The sequence below is a fragment of the Folsomia candida genome, unplaced genomic scaffold, assembly GCF_002217175.1.
Source record: "Folsomia candida strain VU population unplaced genomic scaffold, ASM221717v1 Fcan01_Sc045, whole genome shotgun sequence".
NCBI lineage: Eukaryota > Metazoa > Arthropoda > Collembola > Entomobryomorpha > Isotomidae > Folsomia > Folsomia candida.
In genome coordinates, this window is record NW_019091237.1 from 163282 (window position 1) to 189367 (window position 26086).

The 26086-nt window shown below is 36.7% G+C and overlaps 4 protein-coding genes across 4 annotated transcripts; 1 reads left to right on the plus strand and 3 right to left on the minus strand.

Annotated features, from left to right (window-relative positions):
* Positions 1-6294: 6294 nt before the first annotated feature.
* Positions 6295-8920, minus strand: LOC110861731. The gene is made up of 3 exons (XM_022110855.2): positions 8666-8920; positions 7865-8101; positions 6295-7045 (listed from the first exon to the last, which is right to left on the minus strand). Exons 1-3 carry the CDS (start codon positions 8886-8888, stop codon positions 6363-6365), a joined length of 1143 nt encoding a protein of 380 aa, XP_021966547.1. The 5' UTR covers positions 8889-8920; the 3' UTR covers positions 6295-6362.
* A 159-nt stretch (positions 8921-9079) lies between these two features.
* LOC110861827 lies at positions 9080-11759 on the plus strand. Its single transcript, XM_022110965.2, has 6 exons — positions 9080-9215; positions 9695-10022; positions 10291-10354; positions 10419-10553; positions 10686-10855; positions 11367-11759. Exons 1-6 carry the CDS (start codon positions 9170-9172, stop codon positions 11662-11664), a joined length of 1041 nt encoding a protein of 346 aa, XP_021966657.1. The 5' UTR covers positions 9080-9169; the 3' UTR covers positions 11665-11759.
* Positions 11760-11872: 113 nt separating this feature from the next.
* Positions 11873-19667, minus strand: LOC110861733. The gene is made up of 7 exons (XM_022110856.2): positions 19431-19667; positions 18894-19018; positions 18345-18599; positions 17508-17895; positions 15672-15996; positions 13122-13244; positions 11873-12654 (listed from the first exon to the last, which is right to left on the minus strand). Exons 1-7 carry the CDS (start codon positions 19634-19636, stop codon positions 12262-12264), a joined length of 1815 nt encoding a protein of 604 aa, XP_021966548.1. The 5' UTR covers positions 19637-19667; the 3' UTR covers positions 11873-12261.
* A 611-nt stretch (positions 19668-20278) lies between these two features.
* LOC110861734 lies at positions 20279-24707 on the minus strand. The gene is made up of 5 exons (XM_022110857.2): positions 24216-24707; positions 22719-22932; positions 22463-22655; positions 21684-21803; positions 20279-20596 (listed from the first exon to the last, which is right to left on the minus strand). Exons 1-5 carry the CDS (start codon positions 24619-24621, stop codon positions 20324-20326), a joined length of 1206 nt encoding a protein of 401 aa, XP_021966549.1. The 5' UTR covers positions 24622-24707; the 3' UTR covers positions 20279-20323.
* Between the last annotated feature and the right edge of the window lie 1379 nt (positions 24708-26086).

Here is a 26086-nt window from a genome sequence, read left to right on the forward strand (position 1 = left end):
CGAAACTTAACGAACATTATCAGAAAACAATTGCAGGAACAGAATCCGGCCCTGTCTGCACATCGTTGCATAATTTTCAATACCCGACCAAGGCTTGCTTATCTACGTTGCTTATCGACACTTTTAGAAAACTGGTAGTAAACTATTACTGACCGAAGTACATACCCAAGCTACCACACTCGTCATGAGGATCTCCCAAACTCATCGCCATCGTCTAAGGGGGACATGTCGCAGTGACGACCTCCTTAGGATAGAGTAACGATGTATTGATTACGATGTCAGCATATAAATCTCCTATGGACGTCGTTGAACCGATATCCATTGGATATTGTCGATAGACATTCTACGTTTATCGTCTCATGTTGTCCATTAATGAAAAAAGCGCGCATTTTTACAAGTACTTATTTTGTTTAGTCACACCATGAAGTCCTGCACGAGCTTATCGAAACGCCAATTACGCCGTCGTATCGAAAAAACAGTTGTAGCAACAATTAACAATTTAGAAACCAGTATTTCTGATCAGTCGACTGCAACTTTTTACCACGACCTAAGTGCCCCTGACTTAATCGCTGACTCATTCAACCACGACCAAGTAGAATTAGATTCAGAAATTTATGATATTATCGACGACGACGAAATCATATCTGAGCCGTCTTCGTCCGATTTCAGCAGTGACTCTGAAGTAGAAGATAACCAAATTAATGAAGAACTGCGGAAGTGGGCAATAGAGAATAATGTGACTAATTCTGCAACTAGTTCATTGTTGAAAATATTAAAAAAACATTCGTGTTTCTCAGAATTACCAGCCGATGCTAGATCATTATTGTCCACACGCCGTCATTTTATTAAGCGGGATGTGCTGCCTGGTGCATACGCACATTTTGGACTTGAGAATGGAGTTAAAAGTTATGTGAATCAATTAAAAGTTGTGCCAGAAGTGATTAGTTTACTAATTGGAATAGACGGAATACCAATTAGCAAGAGTAGCAAAAGTGAATACTGTCCGATTTTGGCATCAATATTCCAGGATAGAAACTATAAACCGTTTTGTGTTGGTATATACCAAGGATCTAGTAAGCCTAATGATCAGAACGAATACTTACAAGATTTTGTCGCCGAGTGTAAACAACTACTTCAAACTGGGATATTAGTGAAAAATAAGTTAATATCTGTACAAATTAAAGGATTCATCTGTGATGCTCCTGCTAGGGCATTTATTACGTGTACAAAATACTATTCAGGATTTTCAGCGTGTTCAAAATGTACACAGGTTGGAGAGAGGTACGAAAATCGTACCGTTTTCTCGGATAAAATTGCGTCTAGAAGAACTGATGCCAATTTTGGAAATTCAACATCGCTTGAAGATGATCATCATCGTGGATTTACTATTCTTTCTGAACTTGGGATTGGACTTGTATCAAAACTTCCTCTGGAATCAATGCATTTGATATATTTGGGCGTAGTGAAGAAAATTTTAAATTTGTGGGTTGGTGGTAAACCAAAATATCTAAAGTTCAGTGCATTTCAAATTTCTGACAATTTAAGTGCGTTAAGATTTCATATGTGCTGTGAATTTAACCGACAACCTAGGTCGCTTGTGGAACTACCGAGATGGAAAGCAACGGAATTACGACAGTTTCTATTATATACCGGCTTTATTGTGTTGCATAATATTTTGCCACCAAATTATCTGACACATTTTTTGTCTCTCCACTGTGCTGCTGCAATTTACTCTAATGACGAATTAATTGCAAGTTATGGTGATTATGCTGATCAACTTCTAAATTTTTTTGTTGTGGAATTTAGTGCACTTTATGGGAAAGAAGACTTGTTCTACAATGTCCACGGTTTACTACATGTATACGAAGACGTGAAGATGTTCGGCAACATCAATAATTATAGTGCCTTTAGTTTTGAAAATCATCTTGGGATTTTAAAACGATTAACAAAAAGTGGATTTTCTCCTCTCTATTAAAGTCTCTGTTAAAGACGCTATTTCTGGTAAATAATTTACAATTAAAATCTGCTTCTAAGTGATATGTGAAAGGATATTTACAATTTGTAGCTGCTGTTAAGGATAATCGAAATTGTGCTGGTGTAACTGACTCGGATATCAAAATTAAGCTGGCTTCATGGTTTCAGCACGCACCAGAGAAAAACAAATCGGTAATATGTTATATAGTTTTGTCTTAATCTATCTATAATATAGGTTCGTAAAACTAGTATTTCAAAAGCGTTTCTAAATAATTGCAGGAGTATAAAGAATCTTAGGAGGAGAATTAACACATCAAAATATGCGTCGTTGTCGCCTTGTATAATTTAATGATTGTATATTTAATGTTCTTAAATGTTATGGTTATTTGTTAATTGTTATTGATTGTCATTAATGTATTCATTGTCATGTTTTGAATTGGAAATAAATATGTGAAAATATAATATGTTCCTAGTGTGAGACTAAATACTGCGCATACCACACATACTAAGTCAGATGTCATAAAGGTGACTTCAGGAATATCCCCAAGACATCCAGTGGCATGCTTCCAGAGACGACTTTTTGGCGGACATTGGCTCGTCTTACGGACGTCTTTATTACGTATCCGTATTAAAACCGATGTCGCTACGACAAACTACTCGTCTCGTTTAGATGTCTTAGAGGAGTGCAAATGACATAGTGTGGTAGCTTGGGATATATATATGACTTTGTACACAATTTAATACAAATTTTTCCTTACCAAGCGGTAATGATCGTTAATACATCTATGTACTCATCATATATGCAGAGTCATATATGTTACCCGGTCAGTGATAGTTTAATACCAATTGTGTTTGATCTGAATCGTCACCATTATTACCATGGACGTGGTCATCATCCTCTTACCGTTTCATTACCTGTTTACTGGACATCTCTCCAATTCCATCCATTATAATTTGTAAAGCAAGGAAGCAATGTAATGAATCAAACAATCAGACTTATCTAGATTTCTTTTGATAAACAGATTACACTAATAAGTATTTCTTTAATACCAGTTTTCTAAGAGTGTCGATAAGCACGTAGATAAGCAAGCGTTGGTCGGGTATTGAAAATTATGCAACGAGATGTGCACACAGAGCCGGATTCTGTTACTGCAATTGTTTTGAGATAAAGTTCGTTAAATTTCGCCATAATTCACAATACGATACAATGCTAAGCATAAATGGGTATGAAATGAACCACCCCTGAGTTTATCGTCACGAACTGAACTTAAAGGAATGAAAATGAATGAAGAATGAACACCTTTGAGTTAATTGTTGTCACCCATTTTCGTTAATGCAGCATTAATTAAAAAGGAATGAATTGGTACAAAAGACAAATTGAAACCTTTACAAATTCGTGTTATCCATGTTTATTCGGTTTTTTACCGTGGTGGTAATATGTATTACACAATTAGAAATAATTACTAATTCATTAAAATACATACAACTTTTAACGAATATCAAACACAAGTGGCACTGAATCGTGTACAAAGTCATATATGTCTAAGTACTTCGGTCAGTAAAAGTTTAATACCAATTGTGTTTGATCTGAATCGGGGTCACCATTATTCCCATGGACGTGGTCATCATGCTACCATCGTTTCGTTACCTGTTTGCTGGACATCTCTCCAATCCATTCTAATATGCAAAGCAAGGAAGCAATGTAATGAATCACACAATCAGACTTATCTAGATTTCTTTTGATAAACAGATTACACTAATAAGTATTTCTTTAATACCAGTTTCCTAAGAGTGTATGTAGATAAGCAACGTAGATAAGCCAGGGTTGGTCGGGTATTGAAATTCATGCAATGAGACGTGCACACAGAGCCGGATTCTGTTACTGCAATTGTTTTGAGATAAAGTTCGTTAAATTTCGCCATAATTCACAATACGGTACAATGCCAAACATAAATGTGTACTCTCTTATGCAACTGGTATTGAATCATTACGAATCATTACCGAACGCAGTACATACATGACTCTACCAGCATGCTGGTAGAGTAGATGCAGCATCGGTAACATCGATCGTTACGGCGTCGTAGTAATGTGGTGGTAATGAAATCGTTACTACTCAGAATCAAACTATGACCAATCGGGTAGGGAATTATTACCAAATCAATACCAGTACGGGGTACATATGTGACTATACCGACCGGATGATTTATAGTGTATGAACACCTCTGAATTTATAGTCACGAACTGAACTAAAATGTATGAAAATCATTGTTTAACAGTCGAATTAAAAACATTCATCTTCTCCCAATCGGACATTTAAGTAAAGCATCGGATAGACTCACATATCTATGAACTCCGTGCTGGTATTGATTTGGTGATAATTCCCTATCGGATTGGTTATAGTTTGATTCTGAGTGGTAACGATTTCATTACCACCACATTACTACGACGCCATAACAATCGATATTACCGATGCTGGTAGCGTCATATATGTACTCCGTTCGGTAATGATTCAATACCAGTTGCATAAGAGTGTGTATACACATTTATGTTTATAAACATACAGTGCCAAAGCATGTATCGTAATGGCGAAGGCGTAATGGCATTGTGAATTATGGCGAAATTTAACGAACATTATCAGAGAACCATTGCAGGAACAGAATCACATCTCATTGCAAAATTTTCAATACGCGACCAACGCTGGCTTATCTACGTTGCTTATGGACACTCTTAGGAAACTGGTATTAAAGAAATACTTATTAGTGTAATCTGTTTATCAAAAGAAATAGATCGTTCTGATTGTTGGATTCATTACATTGCTTCCTTTCTTTACATATTAAAATGGATGGAATTGGAGAGATGTCCAGTAAACAGGCAATGAGACGATGGTAGCATGATGACCACGTCCATGGGAATAATGGTGACCTCGATTCTCATCAAACACAATTGGTATTAAACTATTACTGACCGGAGTACATATATGACTCTGCATATATGATGAGTACATAGATGTATTAACGATCATTACTGCTTGGTAAGGAAAAATTGGCATTAAATCGTGTACAAAGTCATATATATGTAGGTACTTCGGTCAGTAATAGTTTACTACCAGTTTTCTAAGAGTGTCGATAAGCAACGTAGATAAGCCATCGTTGGTCGGGTATTGAAAATTATGCAACGAGATGTGCAGACAGAGCCGGATTCTGATCCTGCATTTGCTTTCTGATCGTTAAATTTCGCCATAATTCTCCGCATACGGTACAATGCTAAACATAAATGGTATGAATACAGTGGGGACGCCGTGGGGACATTAACACTGTAGGAGGAAGGACGGGTTAATATAATCGTAATGGTAATGATCGTTAATACTTACTCATATATGCAGTCATATATGTACTCCGGTCGGTAATGATTTAATACCAGTTTTCTAAGAGTGCAGTAATATTCTGTAAATTACGTCATACATAACATAACACGCCTCTCATTTCATTTCCTACAAATTTTGATTTGGTTTGGAAATTTATATTATTCTGGAAACTTAATCTGGTTTGTGCTTCTGGTTCTAAATTGCATGCATGTCTTGCTATTATTTAGTAATAAGCGTTTATTTTACTTTTAATTGTTCGACCCAAGGATTTTTAATTTCTTGATGTGCTCGGAACATGCGACAATGTGTGGAGTGGATAAAGGGCTTATAGACAGCCATAACTACTAATTAGCAGGATCGACCCAAAGATAACCCAAAACCATGGAATAAGTTAATACTATTAATACTGTAAAACACTGTATTAAAATACTACTTTTAACCATGTAAATACCAATACATATTCACATGCAAGTGAACAAATTCAAGCATACCTGTTCAAAAATTTAATTTTCATTCAAAAGTCAGTCATCCCAATTTCTAGCTGAAGATTTTCATTCGCATTCATATGTCATTTTCGTTCAAATTCATTTCATTTCATTTCTGACTTCGCCGCATGTATTCAGCATAGGGTGAGCAATGAGATGAGTGAGATTCATTTCATTCACAGTCATTCATATGAAATGACGGATTATCCTTCATTCATTTTCATTCAAATGACAGTACTTTCATTTTCATTCACTATCATAACCAGTCAAATGAATGAAAGTGAACAGGTATGGTTCAAGCTATATCACTTATCCGTCGCCACATTTCTTCTCTTCCGGTTTCCCACACACCCACCCTGTTTTCGACACGATATTTAACTTGACTAGATGAATTGAGACTTTCTGTTTGCAAATTTTTTGCATGGATCAGGTAAAAATTACGATGCAAATTAATTACATGCGAAATACACATTTACTTTAGCTCGTACAACGTTTATTTAATCGTGATAGATAAATCATAAATCAAATATTATGAGTATCTATCGCTTATCCGTCGTCACATTTCCCCTCATCCGGTCCCCTGCCACACACCCATCCTCCGCCCCCACCGGGTTCGTCCTAAACTCCGTCGATAAGGCAAGCTTATACGTAAAAACGCCATCCACCCTTAACTGCACCGTATCCCCCACAACTCTCCCCCCTTCGACGCCATCCTCCCTCAAAACCTCCAACACTTCATCCCCCCTCAACCCCGGCGCGGAATAAGTCCCCAACGCCACGTAGGGTACTTCAGTCTCCTCCTTAATAATTATTATGGAACACGCCTCAATCGACTCGTAGGGCGGGACGGTCACCTGTTTCGTCACGGTTATCGTGGTACTTTCCCTTATCTCGGTGACCTCTTTCGTCTCATCCGTCCACGTTTCCGTGGTCGTCTTGATCTTCGAGACGAAGAGGATTTTCGTCTTTTTCGTCGTTGTCCGGGTAGCGACATATTTTTTCGTCACGGTGGTCCGGGTGATTTCAGTGACGTTTTTGGAATGCGTGACCGTCTGATGGATCGTGGCGGCGGAGTTGTTTTCGATGATTTCGACGCCAGAGATGTCGGGTTGGTCGGAGGAGGTGGAGAGGTCGACTTCGTGATGGGATATTTCTAGGATTAGGCCGGGTGAGGTGCTCTCTAAGAGTTGGAGGGTGCGGCCGAAAAGGGGGAATAGCAAGGCTGTAAGGAGATATGTAAATGGGGCGAATTAGTGGGGAAATTCAAGGTTCTTGGTAACTTCGTAAAATCCGTAAATTGTGTAAAATTGTGTAAACTCTCACGAAATTTTGCAAGTATTTCTATGCAAAATTAGGAGCGAATTAGTGAGAAAATTCGTTCAAGGGGTTCTTTGTAACTTTGTAAAGTCGTGTAAAATTGGTAAGGAAACTTTTACAAAACTTGGTAAGTATTTCTATGCAAAAATTAGGGGCGAATTAGTGAAGTAATTCAAGGAGTTCTTGGTAACTTTGTAAAATCTTGTAAAATTGTGTAAACTCTCACAAAATTTTGCAAGTACTTCTATGCAAAATTAGGACTGAATTAGTGGCGAAATTCGTTTAAGGGGTGCTTGGTAACTTTGAAAAATCGTATAAAATCGTGTAAGGAAACTTTTACAAATATTTCTATGCAAAATTAGCTCAAAAATTTTTGTAAACTTACGCAGACCAAGTGCGTTTAGTAAAAGTTTGTTAAATTATGGGACAAAAGGTACAGATTTTACGAGTTATCAATGACTGTACGCGCAGTGGCTGCGGAAGCTTGAGGGGACAGGGGGCAATGCCCCCACGGTTGTTCGATATCCCCATCTTACATACTTAGGTATATATAAACCCAGTCCCCCCGCTATCCTATATGTTAATTGTCCCCACGGCTTCCGCGGCCACTGACTGCATTGCAAGCTATGGTTTGTATTTTAAAATTAGACCCTTTTCTGTATGCATTTCCTATGAAGAAAAGGGTCTAATTATAAAATACGAACGTTGTACATTAAGCCCTTACTTTTCTTCTTATTATAATTAACCCTCTGTAACTTCCCATTGGTCAGCGTGACCGCTCCGGTGCCCCATTTGTCAGGGAAATGACCTTGCTTTAAAAACCCGCGTCCAATAAATTCTTCCCGACCCGGGTTTCCCGTCCGTACGAGGAATGACTTCCGGTCCTGCCAACCGTACGAATCGACAAATTTTACCGTACAATTGTACGGATTGCTGAGGAACATTAGCGACGAAACTTCATCTAAATGATCAAAAATTATATTAAGGTGACATTGTATGCGGGTTTTGAGCTTAATTTTTAGAGTGTCTCAACTTTCCCTTATTCTATATATTCAAATGGCGATTTTGAAACGTGTTCATCTCCCTGGGGTTTTTACAATATGAAGATTTTACAAAGTTATTAGGGTAGAATTTTGATTTTTTTCTTCCATTAGAAAATAAATATAAAATAGATCCAAAATAATAAGTAAAACCTAAATATTTTCTCATTCAAGAAAAAAAATCAAAATTATACCCTCGTAACTTTGTAAACCTAAAGATTATAGATTTTTAGCTGCATTCAAATCTTCACATTATAAAAAACTCAGGGCGATTAACACGTCTCAAAATCTCCATTTGAATATACGGAAAAAGGGAAAGTTGAGACACGCTACAATTCAAACTCAAAACCAGCATACAATTCCACCTTAAATATATTTTACATCTATGTATTTGTTTTAATTGTGACACAACAATTCAAGTTCAAGACCCGCATACAATGCCACCTTAAATATTTCATATCTATTTTTAAAATTTTAATTGTTACCATCCGTATCAAAAATTGCTTCGAACGTGTCCCTCCTATAATTTCCAATCATGTGGACCCCATTCCGTACAATTTTTGCGATGTATAATTCATCCAAATGAACAGCGATTTCATCCCTCAGGCTGAACGAGGTGCCTAACGTTTGCCATCTAAGGCCGCAAGGGACCTCCCCTCGTACAAGGGTCCCGATTAAGAGGAGCAGTATGAAAATTTTGGTTGCCATGGTGATGCGGGGAGATCTCGATCCGAGAAAGGTCGTCAGACCACTGCTCTCATCCCAAAGCGAGTAGATGAATACGTCAAATTAAGTAATTGGTATTAAATTTCGTATCTCGTAGTGCATACCCAATTCAAGATTACAAAAGTCTACGTGCATCCATACCACATCAATTCATCGCTATGCTACCAGTTTACCTGTGCACTTGGTCATTTCACCAATTCGCTAATTCGGCCAAATTTTCGTAAAAATTCTGACCCCATAATTTCCACCATTTTGAAGGGAAAATGAAGTTGGGGACACTTATTTTGGTCGGGATTTGGGTCTCATTTGGTAAATTTGATATTTACGTTTTTGAATAATATGCAATTCATTTACATGTTTAAATAATATGTAAATTTGTAAAATCCGTAAACTTTTTAGCCATATTTCTGAGGAAACTTAGGTCCCAAATTTTTGTACACTTGCTCAGATCATCTTTTTATTTTGTCAAATTTTGTTATAAAACGAACCGATTTTACAAAGTTACCAACGACTTTGTGAATTGCTTTAACAATGCATTTTTTAATTCTTGAAAACAATGAGGAAATTAACGTAGTCCTTGATAATTTTGTAAAATTCGTAAACTTCAGAAATTTTAGTCATACATATTTCTGAGGATTTATGTTCCAATTTTTTTGTAAACTTGTTCCGATCAAATGTGCGTCTCTTTATTTTTTACAAGTTTATTTTACAAAACTTACAAATTTTACCAGTTTACAAATTCACTGCGTGAATTACCTCATTACACATTATTCAAAAATTTTTTGCAGTGACCCCCCAGCAAATCCCCCCTAATCTCGACTGTGACACCTATTTTGGCGACACTCCGACTCTTTTTACAGCCCAAATGACCAAAGTCGTTAACACGAATTATTACAAAATAACGCTGACTAATAAAGGGACTCGTGAAGATTTGACCTTATACCAAGATTTGGACACCTTATCGGCCTTGATGACTATCCAAGATAAGCCCAGCAAAGGGACAAGTTCTCTTGCCTGTGACGACGAAATGTTCCCTTGGCTGACCCCTTTCACCGTGGGGGGAAAGGACTGCAGTTTTCATGAGAATCTTTGGCCTCCCATAAATTCGCAGGCCGTGTAAGCTTAAAAATTACATGGATGAAATATTAAGTAAAAAATTTAAATAGATTTCCTGAAAAAGTTTGGTCCAAATTTCTGCAGAAAAAATTTGTGCAGTAAAAAATTATGCAATAAGTCCAGTTCTGCTGAATAAAACTGATAGAAATTTTCTGCAGGAGTATGAAAAAGATATGCAGAATATAATATGCATTTGTCGATTACTGTCGAATTAGAGAGAAATTTCTACTCGGAATTTAAATTTTCATAATTTTATGCATTTCCACAGGAAGATCACCATTTACCAGCACATGTACTCCAAATTTTCTCAAGAGGAAACTTTAACGTCGCAAGTAGGTTTTTAACATGTTCAGATTTCACTCGTTTAAATACAATAAAAATTTCTCGGAAATTTAGTTAGGAGCAAGTTTCCAGTTAAACCCGGATAACGCCTTGACCCCAGTTTTACTAGGGATTAAGAACGGCGTGGGACAGTTTGACCACGTTTTGAACACCGTGCCGGTCTGGAAATCGGTGAAAACTTTGATTGAGGTGTGAAATATTTCTTAAATAAAATATAATTTTTCAAATTTCAAATTTTCAATCTGTGAAACCGTTGATTGAGGTGTCAAAAATATTTTTAAAAAACTATAGTTTTTAAATTTCAATTTCTCTCTAATTTAGGAAGTAGAAAGGAAACTTGTCCAACTTGGGGGGCCTAACGGTCCGGCAATCTTATCCGTAGCGGATGGCACTCTTGAATTACCCGGGAACAGTGGGAGAACCCCCGTTTTCCTGAGTGGCGAATTTGACGAGGTCGTGCAAACCAGTTATGACCGTATCGGCGTACCAAAGTATTTCAACAATTTGTATTAAGTCTCACATTAGTAAGGTTACACTGTATCCTGTGACATAGATTTTTAATCTCGCTCTACTTCTGCATTCAATGTCATTAAATGCTAGATGATTTCTAAAATTGCGAAGATTTTGCGCGAGTTTTGAGATAAATGCAACTTTTTATACGGTAATGCAAAGTTAATTCTTGCTACTGCAAAACTTTCGAATTGAAAAAAAAATATTTAGTTCATTTTTGAGGAAATTCATTGTGAAAAAAAATTCAAATGAATTAATGATACTTTTGATAATGTAAAGATAATATTTGTCACTACAAAACTATCGATTTGAAAAAAATTGCTAGTTCATTTGATATTTTTTATAATAAATTTCCTCAAGAAAGGATTCGCAAATTTGTGCCAAAGATTAAGTTTATGAAATGTTTCACCTAAGAAATTTTCGTATAAAGACATTGAATTGGGGTAAAGTGAGATTAAAAATCTATAACAGCGTTATTCCACCTTAATACAGTCGGATTTGGAAAATCGCCCAATCCTCTGAAACCCATCGATGCGGCGTTTCCATTGCAATTTCGAACTGTTACGGCGAAATCTGCAGCAATGACGATGACATTGTTGGATGCACCGTGGAAAATTGTGTGACATATTTCGGCTCACCATTTTCCCAAATTTCGAAACATTGCTGTGGAAATTTAACCATTGCGGAAGAAATGATTGCCAGGATTGATCCAAGTTTTGTCCTTTTTGATGGCGAGTGTGAGCCAGAAGAAGTGTCTACTACAACAGAGGGCAGGGAAGAATTCGAATGACGGGCTTCTTATACTAGTAAATTGTTGGTCATGAATTATTTGAAAATTATGAAATGGGGAAAATTAATAAATACTTTGAGTTACTCATTTACGTATTTGTTTAAATGCAAATGTATACACTTCATTAATTGGAGTGTTACATAATATGTAATTAATAATTACTAATTATGCTCATGATAATCAATTAATATAATTAACAAACAATTATTCTCATGATTTTATCATCCTCCATTCATGCTTAACGTGGAATAACTTTACAAATTTTTATCTCACTCTACTCAAATTAAATGTCTTTAAATTTCTAAAATGGCATCAATTTAACCAGTTTTGAGATGAATACAACTTTTTTACTTAATTAATTTTTGTTATCCATTTCCAAAAATAACAAAAAGCAAAACTACTCATGCAGAAAAACTAATAATTTTTTCGAAAACATTTTTTAAAATTTAAATCGCTTTTTATTTTAAGTACTATATAAACAAACGTTTATTAATTTCGTTGTAAAATTCGCTCAAAAAATAGACCATGAACAAAAAATTTTACTTTTCCGAATGCATTTTTTTTAAATTTAAACCGTTTATAAGTACAAATTTTTAATCATTTCTTTGTCACCCCATTAACCAAGGAATCAATTTGTGTCATAATTTTGTCAAATTCTGCCCTATTTTTACCCTTGACACGTTTCGCTTGTCGGATCAAGCTGGCCGTGAAAGTGCACACGCTCTGACCCAATTCGTCCATCTCTGCCACGATAAATTGCGGTTCCAACGCCAAAGATAACTTTATGCTGCCATCGACTTGAACCAGAACGGCGTCCCCGGCTTCGTCCAACACGCCGTAAATGTTGTCACGCGCCAGAATTCGCGCAATCTCGGCGGCCCATAATCCCTCCGCCGTGTAGCGACCAACCGCCGTGAAGCCAAGTTTAGTGTCCGCACTGACGCTGACGGTGGAGCAGACGTGCAGACGGGAAAATGGGGGAACGATGACCTAGCAATATTCATACCTGTTCAGTTTCATTCATTAATTTGACTGATTATGTTACTGAACGAGAATGAATTTCCCGTCATTTGAATGAAATTGACTGAAGGATTCCGTCATTTCGGATGAATGACTGTGAATGAGAGGATTTTTCACTAATTAAGCATTTAGTGATAAATGAAATGAATGAAAAATCCTTTTATTCACAGTCATTCATCCGAAATGACGGAATCCTTCAGTCAATTTCATTCAAATGACGGGAAATTCATTCTCATTCAGGATCATTCAGTCATAATCAGTCACATGAATGAAAGTGAACAGGTATGGAAATAAGCCCAGTTGAGGGAACATTTTTAAAATTAGGTATAAAACGATAGTTAAGCCGCTAGGTGGCGCCTTATTTCTCCCTTTTTTGTAACAAAGTAAATGGCGAAAAGTGAAATAAATCAAACAGAAACTTATCAAAGCTTGCTTACCTCGCGGGACAACTCAAACTCGCTCTGTTTCGACGATTTGACGTGAAATAAGTCTACATTGTCGCAATCATTGATTACATAGAGGCAGCTGGGCGCGCCTCCCCAGTTGTGTTGGGCGCAAAACTAGGTACATCAATTCAAACCGTATTAATTACGATGTGCGTAACCTTCGCATATCTCGTAAATTAAGCATAGCAACATAACTTTTGCCAGATTTTGCAAAAATTTTGCTGAAAAACCATGAGATTTTTGTTTCGCAAATTTATTCAGCAATTGGGCATAGCTTCATTTATTAAGATAGATATATACAATGAAATAGTGTTTTTTTCGCGCTCTAACGATTTTCAAGTTAGATACCTTAAAATTTGCGTAAAAATGAGTAGATCAAAAATCCGTAATAAAATTGGGGTGGTCGTCCAGCAGTTTTCGAGATCTGAGGTAAAATGTGCGAATTTTTTGCAAATTTTGGATTTTGACTCAAACTAGTCCAACTTTTGGTCAAATATCGCGGGAAATAATTTTAAAAATTATTTTACACTCGAATTTGGCCGCTGCCTCGATTTCGGACCCCAATTTTCCTATGTATTGAAGTTTGCAAAATAATTGCATTTTCCGTATTATTAAGATACATATATACAATGAAATAGTGATTTTTTCGCGCTCTAACGATTTTCGAGTTCGATGGCTTAAAAGTTGCGTAATATTGAGTAGATCAAAAAGCCGTAATAAAATTGGGGTGGTCGTCCAGCAGTTTTCGAGATCTGAGGTAAAATGTGCGAATTTTTTGCTAATTTTGAGAAATTCAAGTTTTGACCAAACTTTTGCTTTAATATGGCTCCAAATAATTTTAACAATTATTTTGGACCAGAATTTGGCAGCTGCCTCGGATTTTGACCCCAGTTTTCCAATGTATTGAACTTTGCAAAATAATTGCAAATTCCCTATTAGTTAAGATAGATATATACAATGAAATAGTGATTTTTTCGCGCTCTAACGGTTTTCGAGTTCGATGGCTTAAAAGTTGCGTAATATTTAAGATCAAAAATCAGTAATAAAATTGGGGTGGTCGTCCACCAGTTTTCGATATCTGAGGTAAAATGTGCGAATTTTTTGCAAATTTTGGATTTTGACTCAAACTAGTCCAACTTTTGGTCAAATATCGCGGGAAATAATTTTAAAAATTATTTTACACTCGAATTTGGCCGCTGCCTCGATTTCGGACCCCAATTTTCCTATGTATTGAAGTTTGCAAAATAATTGCATTTTCCGTATTAGTATGCCACGATCGAATTATGGAATTTTGGTTAGCATTTTAAGTTAATCCATAGATCTAATGATCTAGCGGAATCGCTAGATACAATCAGGCAGCGCAACTAGCATATCACAAACTCCTCCCTGGATCCATTTATCTTTTTAGGGACACTCAAGAACGGATCTAAAATGTGAACATGTGCGATCGACTTGAAATTCAAAACTTAATGGTTTACTGACCTTAAAAATTCATTTAGACTATATTTTCATCGCCATGACCTTTATTTCGACACCATATGACCTGACTGGGTAAAATTGCGTGATCGACTTGAACCTCAATATTTAAGGGTTTGGTGACCTTAAAAATTTATTTCTATTTTATTTTCATCGCCATGACCTTTATTTCGACACCATATGATCTGATTGGCCAAAATTGGGTGATCGACTGATGATGAATTTTGGCCGATCAGGTCATATGGTGTCGAAAAAGGTCATTGAGATGAAAATAAAATAGAAATAAATTTTTAAGGTCACGAAACCCTTAAATTTTGAATTTCAAGTCGATCACCCAATTTTACCCAGTCAGGTCATATGGTGTCGAAAAAGAGGTCATGGCGATGAAAATATAGTCTAAACAAATTTTTAAGGTCAGTAAACCCTTAAGTTTTGAATTTCAAGCCGATCGCACATGTTCACATTTTGGATCCGTTCTTGAGTGTCCCTAAAAAGATAAATGGATCCAGGGAGGAGTTTGTGATACGCTAGTTGCGCTGCCTGGATACAATCCGTTACTTATTATGTTTAAACCAACTGGGAATGTTGGGAATAGCTGGCTATAGCCGTAAATTTGGGACCGCAGTTGCGACACATTTTGCAACAAAATTTTAACGAAATCTAAATTAGAATATGAGTAAGGAGTTCATGTTAATGTTACAACGGAGTTCTGATATGTCCTGTTGCCAATTCAGAATTTTGAAATTAACGCAAAGTTTTGTTAAGCACTCAGAATTTTGTTAATGCCGCGTTGACTTGTTTAGCAAACTTTAAAATATTTCGCTAACTCATCCTCACCAAGAGAAATCACAGAAATTCATGGAAACGATACCAAAATAAGTATTTTTTTAGTAGATTTGCTAGATTTTCGAAGCCATATTTTGCGAATTCCCTCACATCAGAAATATTTTGATGTTCGCAAGTTTGGTAAACTTTGCGAATTAAAACGTTGTCCAGAGTACGCCCAATAATTTTGAAAACAAAATTGGAAAAAATCGTCCTATTTTAAAAAATAGTTTGTCAAACCTTCGCAACTTTTCCCCAATACGTTCTCGACACCATTTCATACATTTCCCACGTTTTTTTCGTCTGCGTCACCATGTGCCTCATCGTGGCGGGAGAATCGTTTTTGATTTCTTCAATCCCAATGAATTCCTTATCGTTGGGAAGGATGTTCTCGTCATAAACGATGGATTCGAGCTCCATGCTCAGCCCGGCGAGATTGTTGGGTGATCTGGTTTGCGATTTGTACATTTCGCAAACCGTCGGTCGGCACTGCAACCCATCAGTGGCGCCTTTGTCGAACGGATCCGATTTTAGCGTGCAAAGGAAGTAACTGCCTTGACTCGCCCTAGATTTTGTTAAAGTAAATGTTTAAAGCTTGATAGGCAATGGAGGTCTCGCAGCGGATGCTCTCAATTGTTTTAGTAAATTAGTGGAAATCGATGACAAGTTTGATTATGGTTCATCTGTTAAAAATGCGTCATTTTTTTCAACAAGATTATTTCGTGCACGTTGTAATGCTTATGAATTTTGAGTTTGAGCCGTTATTGAAATTCTTCACATATTTTCAAAACTAATAACGTATTAAAAACTTTGAAACGTTGACACGCACCAGACCCGTTGATAGCAAAATCAATAAAACACGTGGAATATATGGCCGAGATATTTGCATCCGAAGAGGAGAAAATGCACAGTAAATTTGGAAAGTGTAAAATTTGTCGACTTTTCTGCGCGTTTTCTCCTCTTCAGATGCAAATATCTCAGCCATTGGGAGGTCGTGTCTTTCACAAATTTCATACTAATCAAACTTGTCATCGATTCGCACTAATTTGCCCAAAATCTGAACACGCTGGGAGACCTCTAATCCAGGGTATTCCGACCTGGGTTTTAATGGGTTGGGTTTTATTGGGTTTTAATGGGTTTTAATGGGTTTAATGAATAAAACCCAAGGGTTTTACCATGTTAAGTGGGTTTTATTTGGGTTTTAATGGGTTTTATTGGGTTTTAATCGAGTTTTACCTTAAAACTATATTCTAAAAGTTAAATACATCTCCTATACGTTAAAAGACGTTATCTCAATTCATTCTAAAGCAGTTTATTTCATTACTATCATAATATATGAAAATTCGGAACAAAGCAACAATTGACTCCATTCTTTAGCATCACAGATTTCAAGTGTTGTAAAACAAAAATAATTTCCGAATAGATACAAATTCCGAATAATTTTTGTTAAATTATTACTTAAAACTATTAAAACCCAATAAAACCCATTTAAACCCAATAAAACCCAATAAAACCCATTAAAACCCAAATAAAACCCAATTAACATGGTAAAACCCATTAAAACCCATGGGTTTTATAATTTTTGATTAAAACCCTGGGTTTTTTCGAACCCTGCTCTAATCACAACCAGGGCAGTGTCAGTTACAAGTTGGGCGTCCAAAACATAAGGTAACATTGATTTTTCAAATTTTGGCAACATCGGTTTTCGATTAATCGGATTTTGAAAAGTTTTAGGAACGGGTTTCGATTCTGAACAAAACCGGGTTTTAAAATCGGTTTTTATGTCAATTTTAAAAAGTACAGAATAATTAATTATTATCTCGACAATAAGAAACATTAAATATTATATAGCTCTTAAAAAGTTTCCCTTATTAAAAACAAAAAACCGATTTTCGAGTCTGTATAAACCGCTTGGAAAATTGTAAAACTGGTTTTCGGTTAAATTAAAAACCGGTTTTTAACCAGTTTTACAAAATCGGAAAACCCGATTTTGGATGCCCTACTCTACTCATAAGTCGCTTGACAACCAAGCCCGACTCCTAGTAAACCAATAAACATGTAAACCATTGAACTCACGTTTTCCGAAGATTTTCCCCCATAAAATTAAACTCCTCGTCCCCACAGCCTTCCAAGTCTTTCCCAATGAACGCATCATAACTGCCACATTTCTTCGCGTAAAATGCCGTTTTTGCGGAAATCGTCTCCACAAAAAGTTCCACGGCTCTCGAATGACTGCAAATAAATGCGCCCGCACCATCACATCCGGGCTGATTGAATCCGCCATTCGGGTAAAAATCGTAGTGCCCGATGGGCTCCGTGATGCCCAGGTGGAACATGTCATATTGCGTCAAGAAGTCATCCGAATCTCGACCGTTCGTGTGAATAATGTCGACCAAATCGGCGTCGTTTTTGGATAAGCGGTTCGTTTCTCCGGAACGGAAACCAGGATAGGCGGGATCGAGACCTGGATATTTACAAAGGGTGGGTTTTATTTATACCACCCAACCAAAATATAGTTTATTCCAACCAAAATTAATAATTTTGCAATAATGGAATTAGCAACGGGTTTAATTTATTTTAATTAACCTCTTGGCTATCAAACTACACATGAAAGTTGACCACCGAAGTATTGGTATTTCATATTTTTAAATTTAATTATTTGGCTGGGCATTTTAATGAAATTTGTTGCAAAATAAATCATTTTATTCCGCACATCTCATGATTGGCGAAATTATTAATTAGTAATCATACTCGCTAAATAAAGGATTAATAGTTTTTTATGCAAAAAATTAGCTCGATATGAAACTTTTCTGTAGAAAATTGGGCAAAATTTCTGTAGGAAATTTTTACTCTGATGTTCGGCAAAGAAACGGAAAATTCGGTAAAACTGTATTTAAAATGATGACTTATTACCCGTTATCCTCCCTAGTTTTCCAAGTCCGAAAGCCTGAAAAATTTTTCCCGCCCAGCCCGACGCATGCGCACCGAGACTGTGCCCGATCACGTGGACTTGTGACGCAACCACGTATTCCTCATCGATAAGCCGCTTAACAAGGTGAGCAATATTGTGACCGACCCGTTTGGTGAGGGTAGCTGGGGTGCAGTACGGGATCCCACCTTTGGCAAGCTCTCGCCAATCGACACGGATCACGTTGAAGTTTTGATAAGCTAGTTACATCGTTTTTTTAGACAAAATACATAATTTATCAGAGCTGGGAGATTAGTTTATTTTTTTTTCGGATTACGGATTGGGAATTAAAATTTTTGGATAAGAATGGGGATTAGAATTAAACATGGACTATAAAAATGATTTTGATTTTAGGATTAGGGATTGGCCAATCTGGATTAGTTTTAAGATTAAGGATTTCGTATAAATGGTTTGTTTTAAACAAAAACTTAAATATATATGAAAATATGTATATGTATATGTACGAAAATCCGAAAATACAATTACTAACTTACCTCCATGTACTTCGCTAAAAATCCCACCACTATTGCTATTCCAACCATGCGAAAATATTCTAAGGGGTCGCCCCTTAACGAAAGATGCAGGGATATCATCTGTCAATGTAATTTGTGTGTTCGCTCTGTAAATATTTTTAAAATTTTTTAGACAAAGAATAGAGTTGGTAATCGGACAATTTCCGATACGGATCGGATTATCCGGCGTTTATTATCCTATCCGTCGGATCGGTTCGGATCGGATCCAATTTATAGGTAGTAAACGGCCGGATAAAAAATGATCGGATCCAAGTTTTAGCAAATGCCCGGATAATAAAATCCCATCTAATCCGACCGATCGGATATTGTCGGATCGGATCCAAGTTTTAGCAAACGACCGGATTAAAAAAAACGATCTAATCCGACGGATCGGATCCGAGTTTCAGCCAACGACCGGATAAAAAATCCTATCCGATCCGACCTATCAGATATTTTCGGATCGAATTTCCCAACCCTACAGAAAACTCTAGAATTTCCAAAATTTATTATAATTCATACCCATCAATGAAGAAGTGAATATCTTCCGGTTCTGTTCCAACATTGGTGAAATCCACACAATCGTCGAGAAATGCGAGAACTATTTCCCAAGCGTCTAATTGAATTTCATTTTGAAGTTCGGTTTGATTCTCGAGACGCAAAGTTTTCGTATTCGTAGGGACAAATAAGCCAGATAATGGCACCATAAATAATATTGCTTTCCACATCGTGACGCTGAACTTGGCTTAAACTGCGTTAAAGTCAAACTGGTCCAGTTAATAATACAAAAATAAAATGACCAACTAGCTTAAAATTACCTTATCCAAAGGAAAGATAACGTCGATCAGATAATCAGGAGCATCGGGACTATATTGTTGAAAGATGGGTATTTTAATTAGCATTGACAAGATACAGGAAAATTCAATAAGTGGATGTCCACATTATTAGCAGACGTCGGATATGAATGATTGGTACGTAAAACCTCAAAATATGAGTGAAAAAATTACCATAAAAATCCCCAAAATATGACTTAATTTTTTTTATATTTGCCTTGTGTGAGACTCTATTTACTTCACTTCTATCGTGATTTAACTCATTGTTAATGAATTAAATCACCCCCAGAAGAAAGCGAAAATAAACTTCTGTAAATTTCTCATGAATTATAGTGAGAAAACTGAATTTTTTGTCATTTTGTAGCAATTTGATAAGGTAATTTGGTAATGGTAATTTGGTCTTATGACATGAAGCCCGATGATGAAATGAAATGAATTTGAACGAAAATTACTGAATGTGAATGAAAATCTTGAGTCAGAAATTGGTATGACTGACTTTTGAATGAAAACTAAATTTTTGAACAGGTACGATTTTAGATACAATTTCTTAATTTATTCCCCCCAAATTTGATGCCAATTTCATTACAAAAATTTCAGCATGGATTTCAACTTGTAAAAATTTTCCTGCATGAGTCGTCCCGCCGTGGCATTTGTGGCCCTTTGTCCCTCCAGTTTCTGATTTTGCCTTATCAGCGCCTCAATTAGGGTGCAGCCGTAGGGGTCATCTGTCGGAACGACGGTGTACTGCCCGCTCAGGCCGGCAGTGCCCTTAATAACGCCCGACATGGTTTTCACCACTCGCCCATCCTGGATCGACCAGGACCTGTCACCCACACTGACGAGGTAGCTCTGGACCTTAAAATATTTAAGAAATGTGAGCAGGTTAAGGTGCAATTGGATAGTGGTTTAATGTGGCGTTACGACAAATTGTGGATGTGTCATAAATGTCAAATTTGTCAAACATTTACAATTTGTGATAAGTATGACAAGTTAAAATTGTCATAAATGTCAAACGACAGTCGAATTGGAATTGTGATAAATTGCATGGTCAAATATGACCTACATGACAAATATGACAATTTGTCATATTTATCATTTGACAAATTTAACAAACATGACAAACATGACATAAATGACATACAGAGGCTAGACAAGCTCCATCATTATGTGGCATGGATTTTTAATCTCACTCCACCCCAGTGCAATCTGTTTAATTAATAAGCCATTTAATAAATGCAAATTTATAAAATGGTATTAATTTCCTGAATTTTGAGATACATAATGCGAATTTAACTCTTGGCACTACTTCTTCTACTACGAAAAATTAAGTTTTCATTTAAATCTGAAAGTGGTGAAATTTATGTCGTTTTAGAAATTTGCACTTAAAGACATTAATGAAAAGGGGAAGATTAAGATTGAAAATATATACCGGAGTTATTCATCTTTAAGGTGGTATAGTATGCGGGTTTTTAGTTTGAATTGTTGTGTCTCAACTTTCCCTTCTTCCATATATTCAAATGGCGATTTTGAAACCTCTTCATCTCCGTGAGTTTTTCAGAATATGAAGATTTTAATGCACCTAAAAATCGATAATTTTTAGGTTTACAAAGTTAGGCTGGTCTGATTTTGATTTTTTTCTTCCATGAGAAAATAAATATAAAATAGACGAAAAATAATCAGTAAAACTTAAATATTTTCCCATTGAAGAAAAAAATCAAAATCAGACCAGCCTAACTTTGTAAACCTAAAAATTATCGATTTTTATGTGCATTAAAATCTTCATATTGTAAAAAACTCACATAGATGAACAGGTTTCAAAATCGCCATTTGAATATATGGAAGAAGGGAAAGTTGAGACACAACAATTCAAACTAAAAACCCGCATACTATATCACCTTAACAAAATTTAAATAGATTTCAACTCTAATTGTTTTGTTCTAACCTCTTCCGCTGATAGTCCGACCCCACTGGCGACCGCCTTGCTGGTGTAGGTCGCCTCAAAGTTTTCCGCGACGGACAAGGTCGAACAAATATGGACCGCGTTGAATGGACCAAGTTCAACCTGGCAAATCAGTATTCCACATTATTTTCAGCGTTTATTATCTCGAATAAATAACCAGCTATTTTTTTGCAGGCACAAGTTCATGCAAATTTAACTTAGGACTCGATGACTCATCTTCAAAATCAACACAAATGTAAATCAAAAATTTAAATCAAGGATTTAAGTAAATCGTTGCTTTAAAAAATTCTACATTTTTAAGGTTTCAAATTTCTAATTAACAAAATTGTACAGCCAGATTTTAGGAAAACAAATTCCTTCCTCAATAGTTTGTTGGACCTCACAGGAAGACAATTTTTTCTAAAATCTGGCTCTACAATTTTGTTAAGTTAAAAATATAGAATTTTTTTTAAGTACCAGAATTTAACTTTCATTGAATATTAAGGCCGAGTGTTTAATTTAAGTTTTCCATAAGGAAACATGGGGCGGAATGAGACGGGAGAGGATGACTCATACAGGCTCGCCTTAAGGTTAAATAAACCCTTCACGCACAAAAGCAAATGGTGGGATGGACTCGTTTTATATGAAATAGATGTTAAAACCACAGGGTTGTGTAACTCTAATTATTTGTATTTAGTATCTTGTATCTTAGGATTTCGTTCAAATATTTTTTATCTTGTATCTTTGAAAAAAATTATCTTGGCCAACCCTGTAAAACCAACCTCTCGCTCCATGTTGACCTCAGATTCCTCCGTGGTGGTCGTTTTGCTGGGATTTTTCCCTACCAAGGACTGACTCATGTCAATCACGGGACCTCCCGACCCCCTAAAACTCAGCTGCGGGGCAAAGTTTAGTTTGCTAAAGGCTGCTCCGAAACCTTCCGCTCCGCCATATTCAACTTCAAGGGTTTGTTTCCTGCCAGAAATATTTTTAAAAATTGGAAATTTCATGCCATTCCCAGAAATTTATTCTCCTTACAATTTTTTCTTATGGGTGACGGACTGCTTGACAGTGGCGGGAGAATTGTTATTGATGACGTCCAACCCCAAAAATTCTACTTTGTTGGCCCCGTTGTTCGCGTCCATTTTGAACTCGTTCATAGAAATGGTGAACCCGGAGGTGAAAGCTTCCAACGTCATGACATTGGTCGTTCTAGTGACGGCTTGTAAGTTGTCGTTGACGTAGTTAATTCCTAGGAAATTTTATAATTTTTTACGCTTTTAGAATTTTTTGAAAATTTTATTAGTGTTGGCATGAATTCGAACTCGATCGGATCAATGTTTCTTGCGGGTTTTACATAGTGTTTCTCACGGGTTCGGGTCCTTACTTCGGGTTTCGGGTTCGGGTTCGGGTTCGGGTTCTGCTTCGGATACGAAATTTAAGAACCCGAAACTTTCGGGTTCGGGTCCGAAAAATGTCATCTCAAAATTTCGGGTTCGGGTCGGGTTCGGGTACGGCTTAAGAACCCGAAACCCGAATCAAACTTTTTTGGATCGATATCACAAAAAGATATTAGAAAAATTGTTGAATGTGCTTCAGCGGTTGCAATACTGAAGTAAGTAATTCAAATTTCTAGTTGTCTTAAATTCGTTTAATTTCAATAGTTTCCAAAAATGTAAACGATTTAGAAGAGCCTGATTCAATTAGTTTTATGGTGCGAACTATAAAAGAAATCGAATTTTTATCCTAATTTTGCTATGCAATTACCTGAATCATATCTAATTACATAAGTAATAATATTGGAAACGTCAAACTGGAAACAATTATCCAATTTTGGACTGATTTTCAAATTTCTAAAGGTCTCGGAAAGCCACTCTGGTGCAGTTTTTGAAATATTATAAATATTGTTGATTTTTAAGCTTTTAAATAATTTTTAAGTGCAAATTCAGCCCATGCCTTAAAATTAAAAATATTTTCGGTTTTTCGGGTTCGGGTTTCGGATTTGAACCGCCAGTTCGGGTTCGGGTTCGGGTCCCTGCAAACGGGTACGGGTTCTTCGGGTTCGGGTTGGCCTCGGGTTTCGGATCAGTGGTACCGGGTTCGGGTTCGGGTTTCGGATTTGCAGGAACCCGACCCGTGAGAAACACTAGTTTTACATTTCTACATTTCTTGCACTTTCCACGCAAGCAAAGCAAGAAATGTGGGGTGCATGAAATTGAGAGAAAGTGCATGAAACTGGGAGAAACTGCAAGAAATAAGCGCCATCTAGCCACGCGCTGCATGTCGTATTTACCACGGCGGAGCGTAGTTTCTTGCACCTTGGATTTCTCCCAGGTCAAAATATTCCCCTGCAAGAAACCACTTTCGTTCCCCCCTTATTTCTCCCACCACGTGGTTACTTCCACCGGAAACTCCGAATTATAAAATGCTGGTTTCTACTTAGGCGAATTTTTCAAAAATAAATTTTCGAAATTCATGGATTCGGATTCCAATTCATCCCCTAAACTAACTAATTTCCCCTTAAAAATATCTTACTCATCGCCTCATCCACCTTCCCCGCGAGACACATCGGGCTGCAATACCTCCCCACAAAACTGGTCGTGTCAAACTTCACGGTAAATTTGTTAATCGAACCGCCCCACCGGATCGAACAGTTTGACGGGTTTGTTAAAACCTCGAAAGCATTGTTGTTCTCGACCACATTGTTGTAAACGGAAACCGCTTCGTTCGCCGCGGTCAACCTCCCGCCCGTCCACACGTTACCCGGCGATACCCGGAAACGGGCGATGAAACCACTGCCCGATTCGCCCGCGTCGACCGCGTTGGAAGGCGGGTCACTTTCCGACGTCCAGCTGACAAACGTTAATCCGCAGGGGACATCGCCCGCCACAAAAAATGTCGACTGAAGGAGGAGGAGCAAGATAAGGGAAGAGGTTATCATTTGGAAGGAGGTTTTTACACACTTTTTCTTTAAGAAACGTGATCAATTAAGGGGAATGATTTGAGTGAGAGTGAGACAAAAGTGGGGTGAAGTATTCTAAGCGAATGGTTGTCATGATGATAAGGCCAGTTGGTGTCTATCTTATCATGAAAGTGAGTATCAGTAGAGAGAGTATAGAGTTGTACAGTGCATGGGGGAAAGGGGTGGTTAAAATCAGTCTGTGTGTATATTAAAATTGCAGGCAGTGCCTTTTTGCCCCATATAAATGGGTGCCCTTTTGCTAATTGAGGCTTAATGAGACGCAAATCCTGAGACAAAATTAAAGCGAAAGTTAGTCATTGCGTTTTTTATACCCTTGGAAAATATGACAGAATTTGATTAATTTAGGTGACGACGACGAAAAATAATTATGAGAGTATCCATGGAAAGTATCTTAATTCGATTAATTTAAAGTATCGATTAAAGCCAGTACCCTCCAATACAATTTTAAAAACATTAAATACATTCTGTAATTTCTTTAACATGTCATAAACGCAATGTATATGCGCCAAGCAATTGAGTGCAATCGTCAAAGACAAGAAAGCATCAGAAAGGCAAAAAGGCACGCGTCAAAAATCGAGCAAAAACGCAAAAAAGGCACGCGCCAAAAATCGAGCAAAAAAGCATCAAAAAGGCACCCAAAAATGCAAGCGAGAGCTACGTATCTGCGTAATTAGTTTCTACGAAAGCAAATTAACATATTCTTATTTGCCAATTTATGATCAATAAAATGTAATTATTAAAATGATGAAATTTTCGAAATAACAGTTTGAAATTTGGCATTCCTCATGGAACAAACTTTATACAAATCTACCATGAAAATTTGCAAGTAACAATTTGAGCAATTTTTATGTAACAAAAATTTATTTAAAAATTCAAAATAAATTATTCCTCGAATATTTATATGACACATTTGAAAAAAACCGTACCCAAATTTTCAAACAAATTTACATTCGGCATATTTGCAGACATAAGCCCTCACCAACTTTGTTATCTATGGATTTATTTATAAACATTATGCATTTTCGGACACGAGCAATAATGTAATTGCGACGCAGATGTCAATCAATCATCGATACCCACTCCACAAAATTCTGCGAATTTGTCGGCTAATTCGATCAAAGAAGTACTTGACAAGTGTCAATCTCGTTAAAATCGGTGGTTATTGACACTTTAATTAAAAATTGAGTGCCCACTTTGTTCTGACATGACAAGTTTGTAATTGTCGGAGTAGAATCAAAAGCGCCGGCTTCAGAGATTTTTGCAAGCCTGGGTCACCTCTAAATTTACAAAATTTCAAACTACAAATTGTTTATGATTATTAATAAATGAAAATTTCACATAAATGAAAGAAACGCTATCCGAGTTTTCGTTGCCACTAAAATCATTTTAGTTTGATACTATTTTCCTCAAAATGTTTGTACCC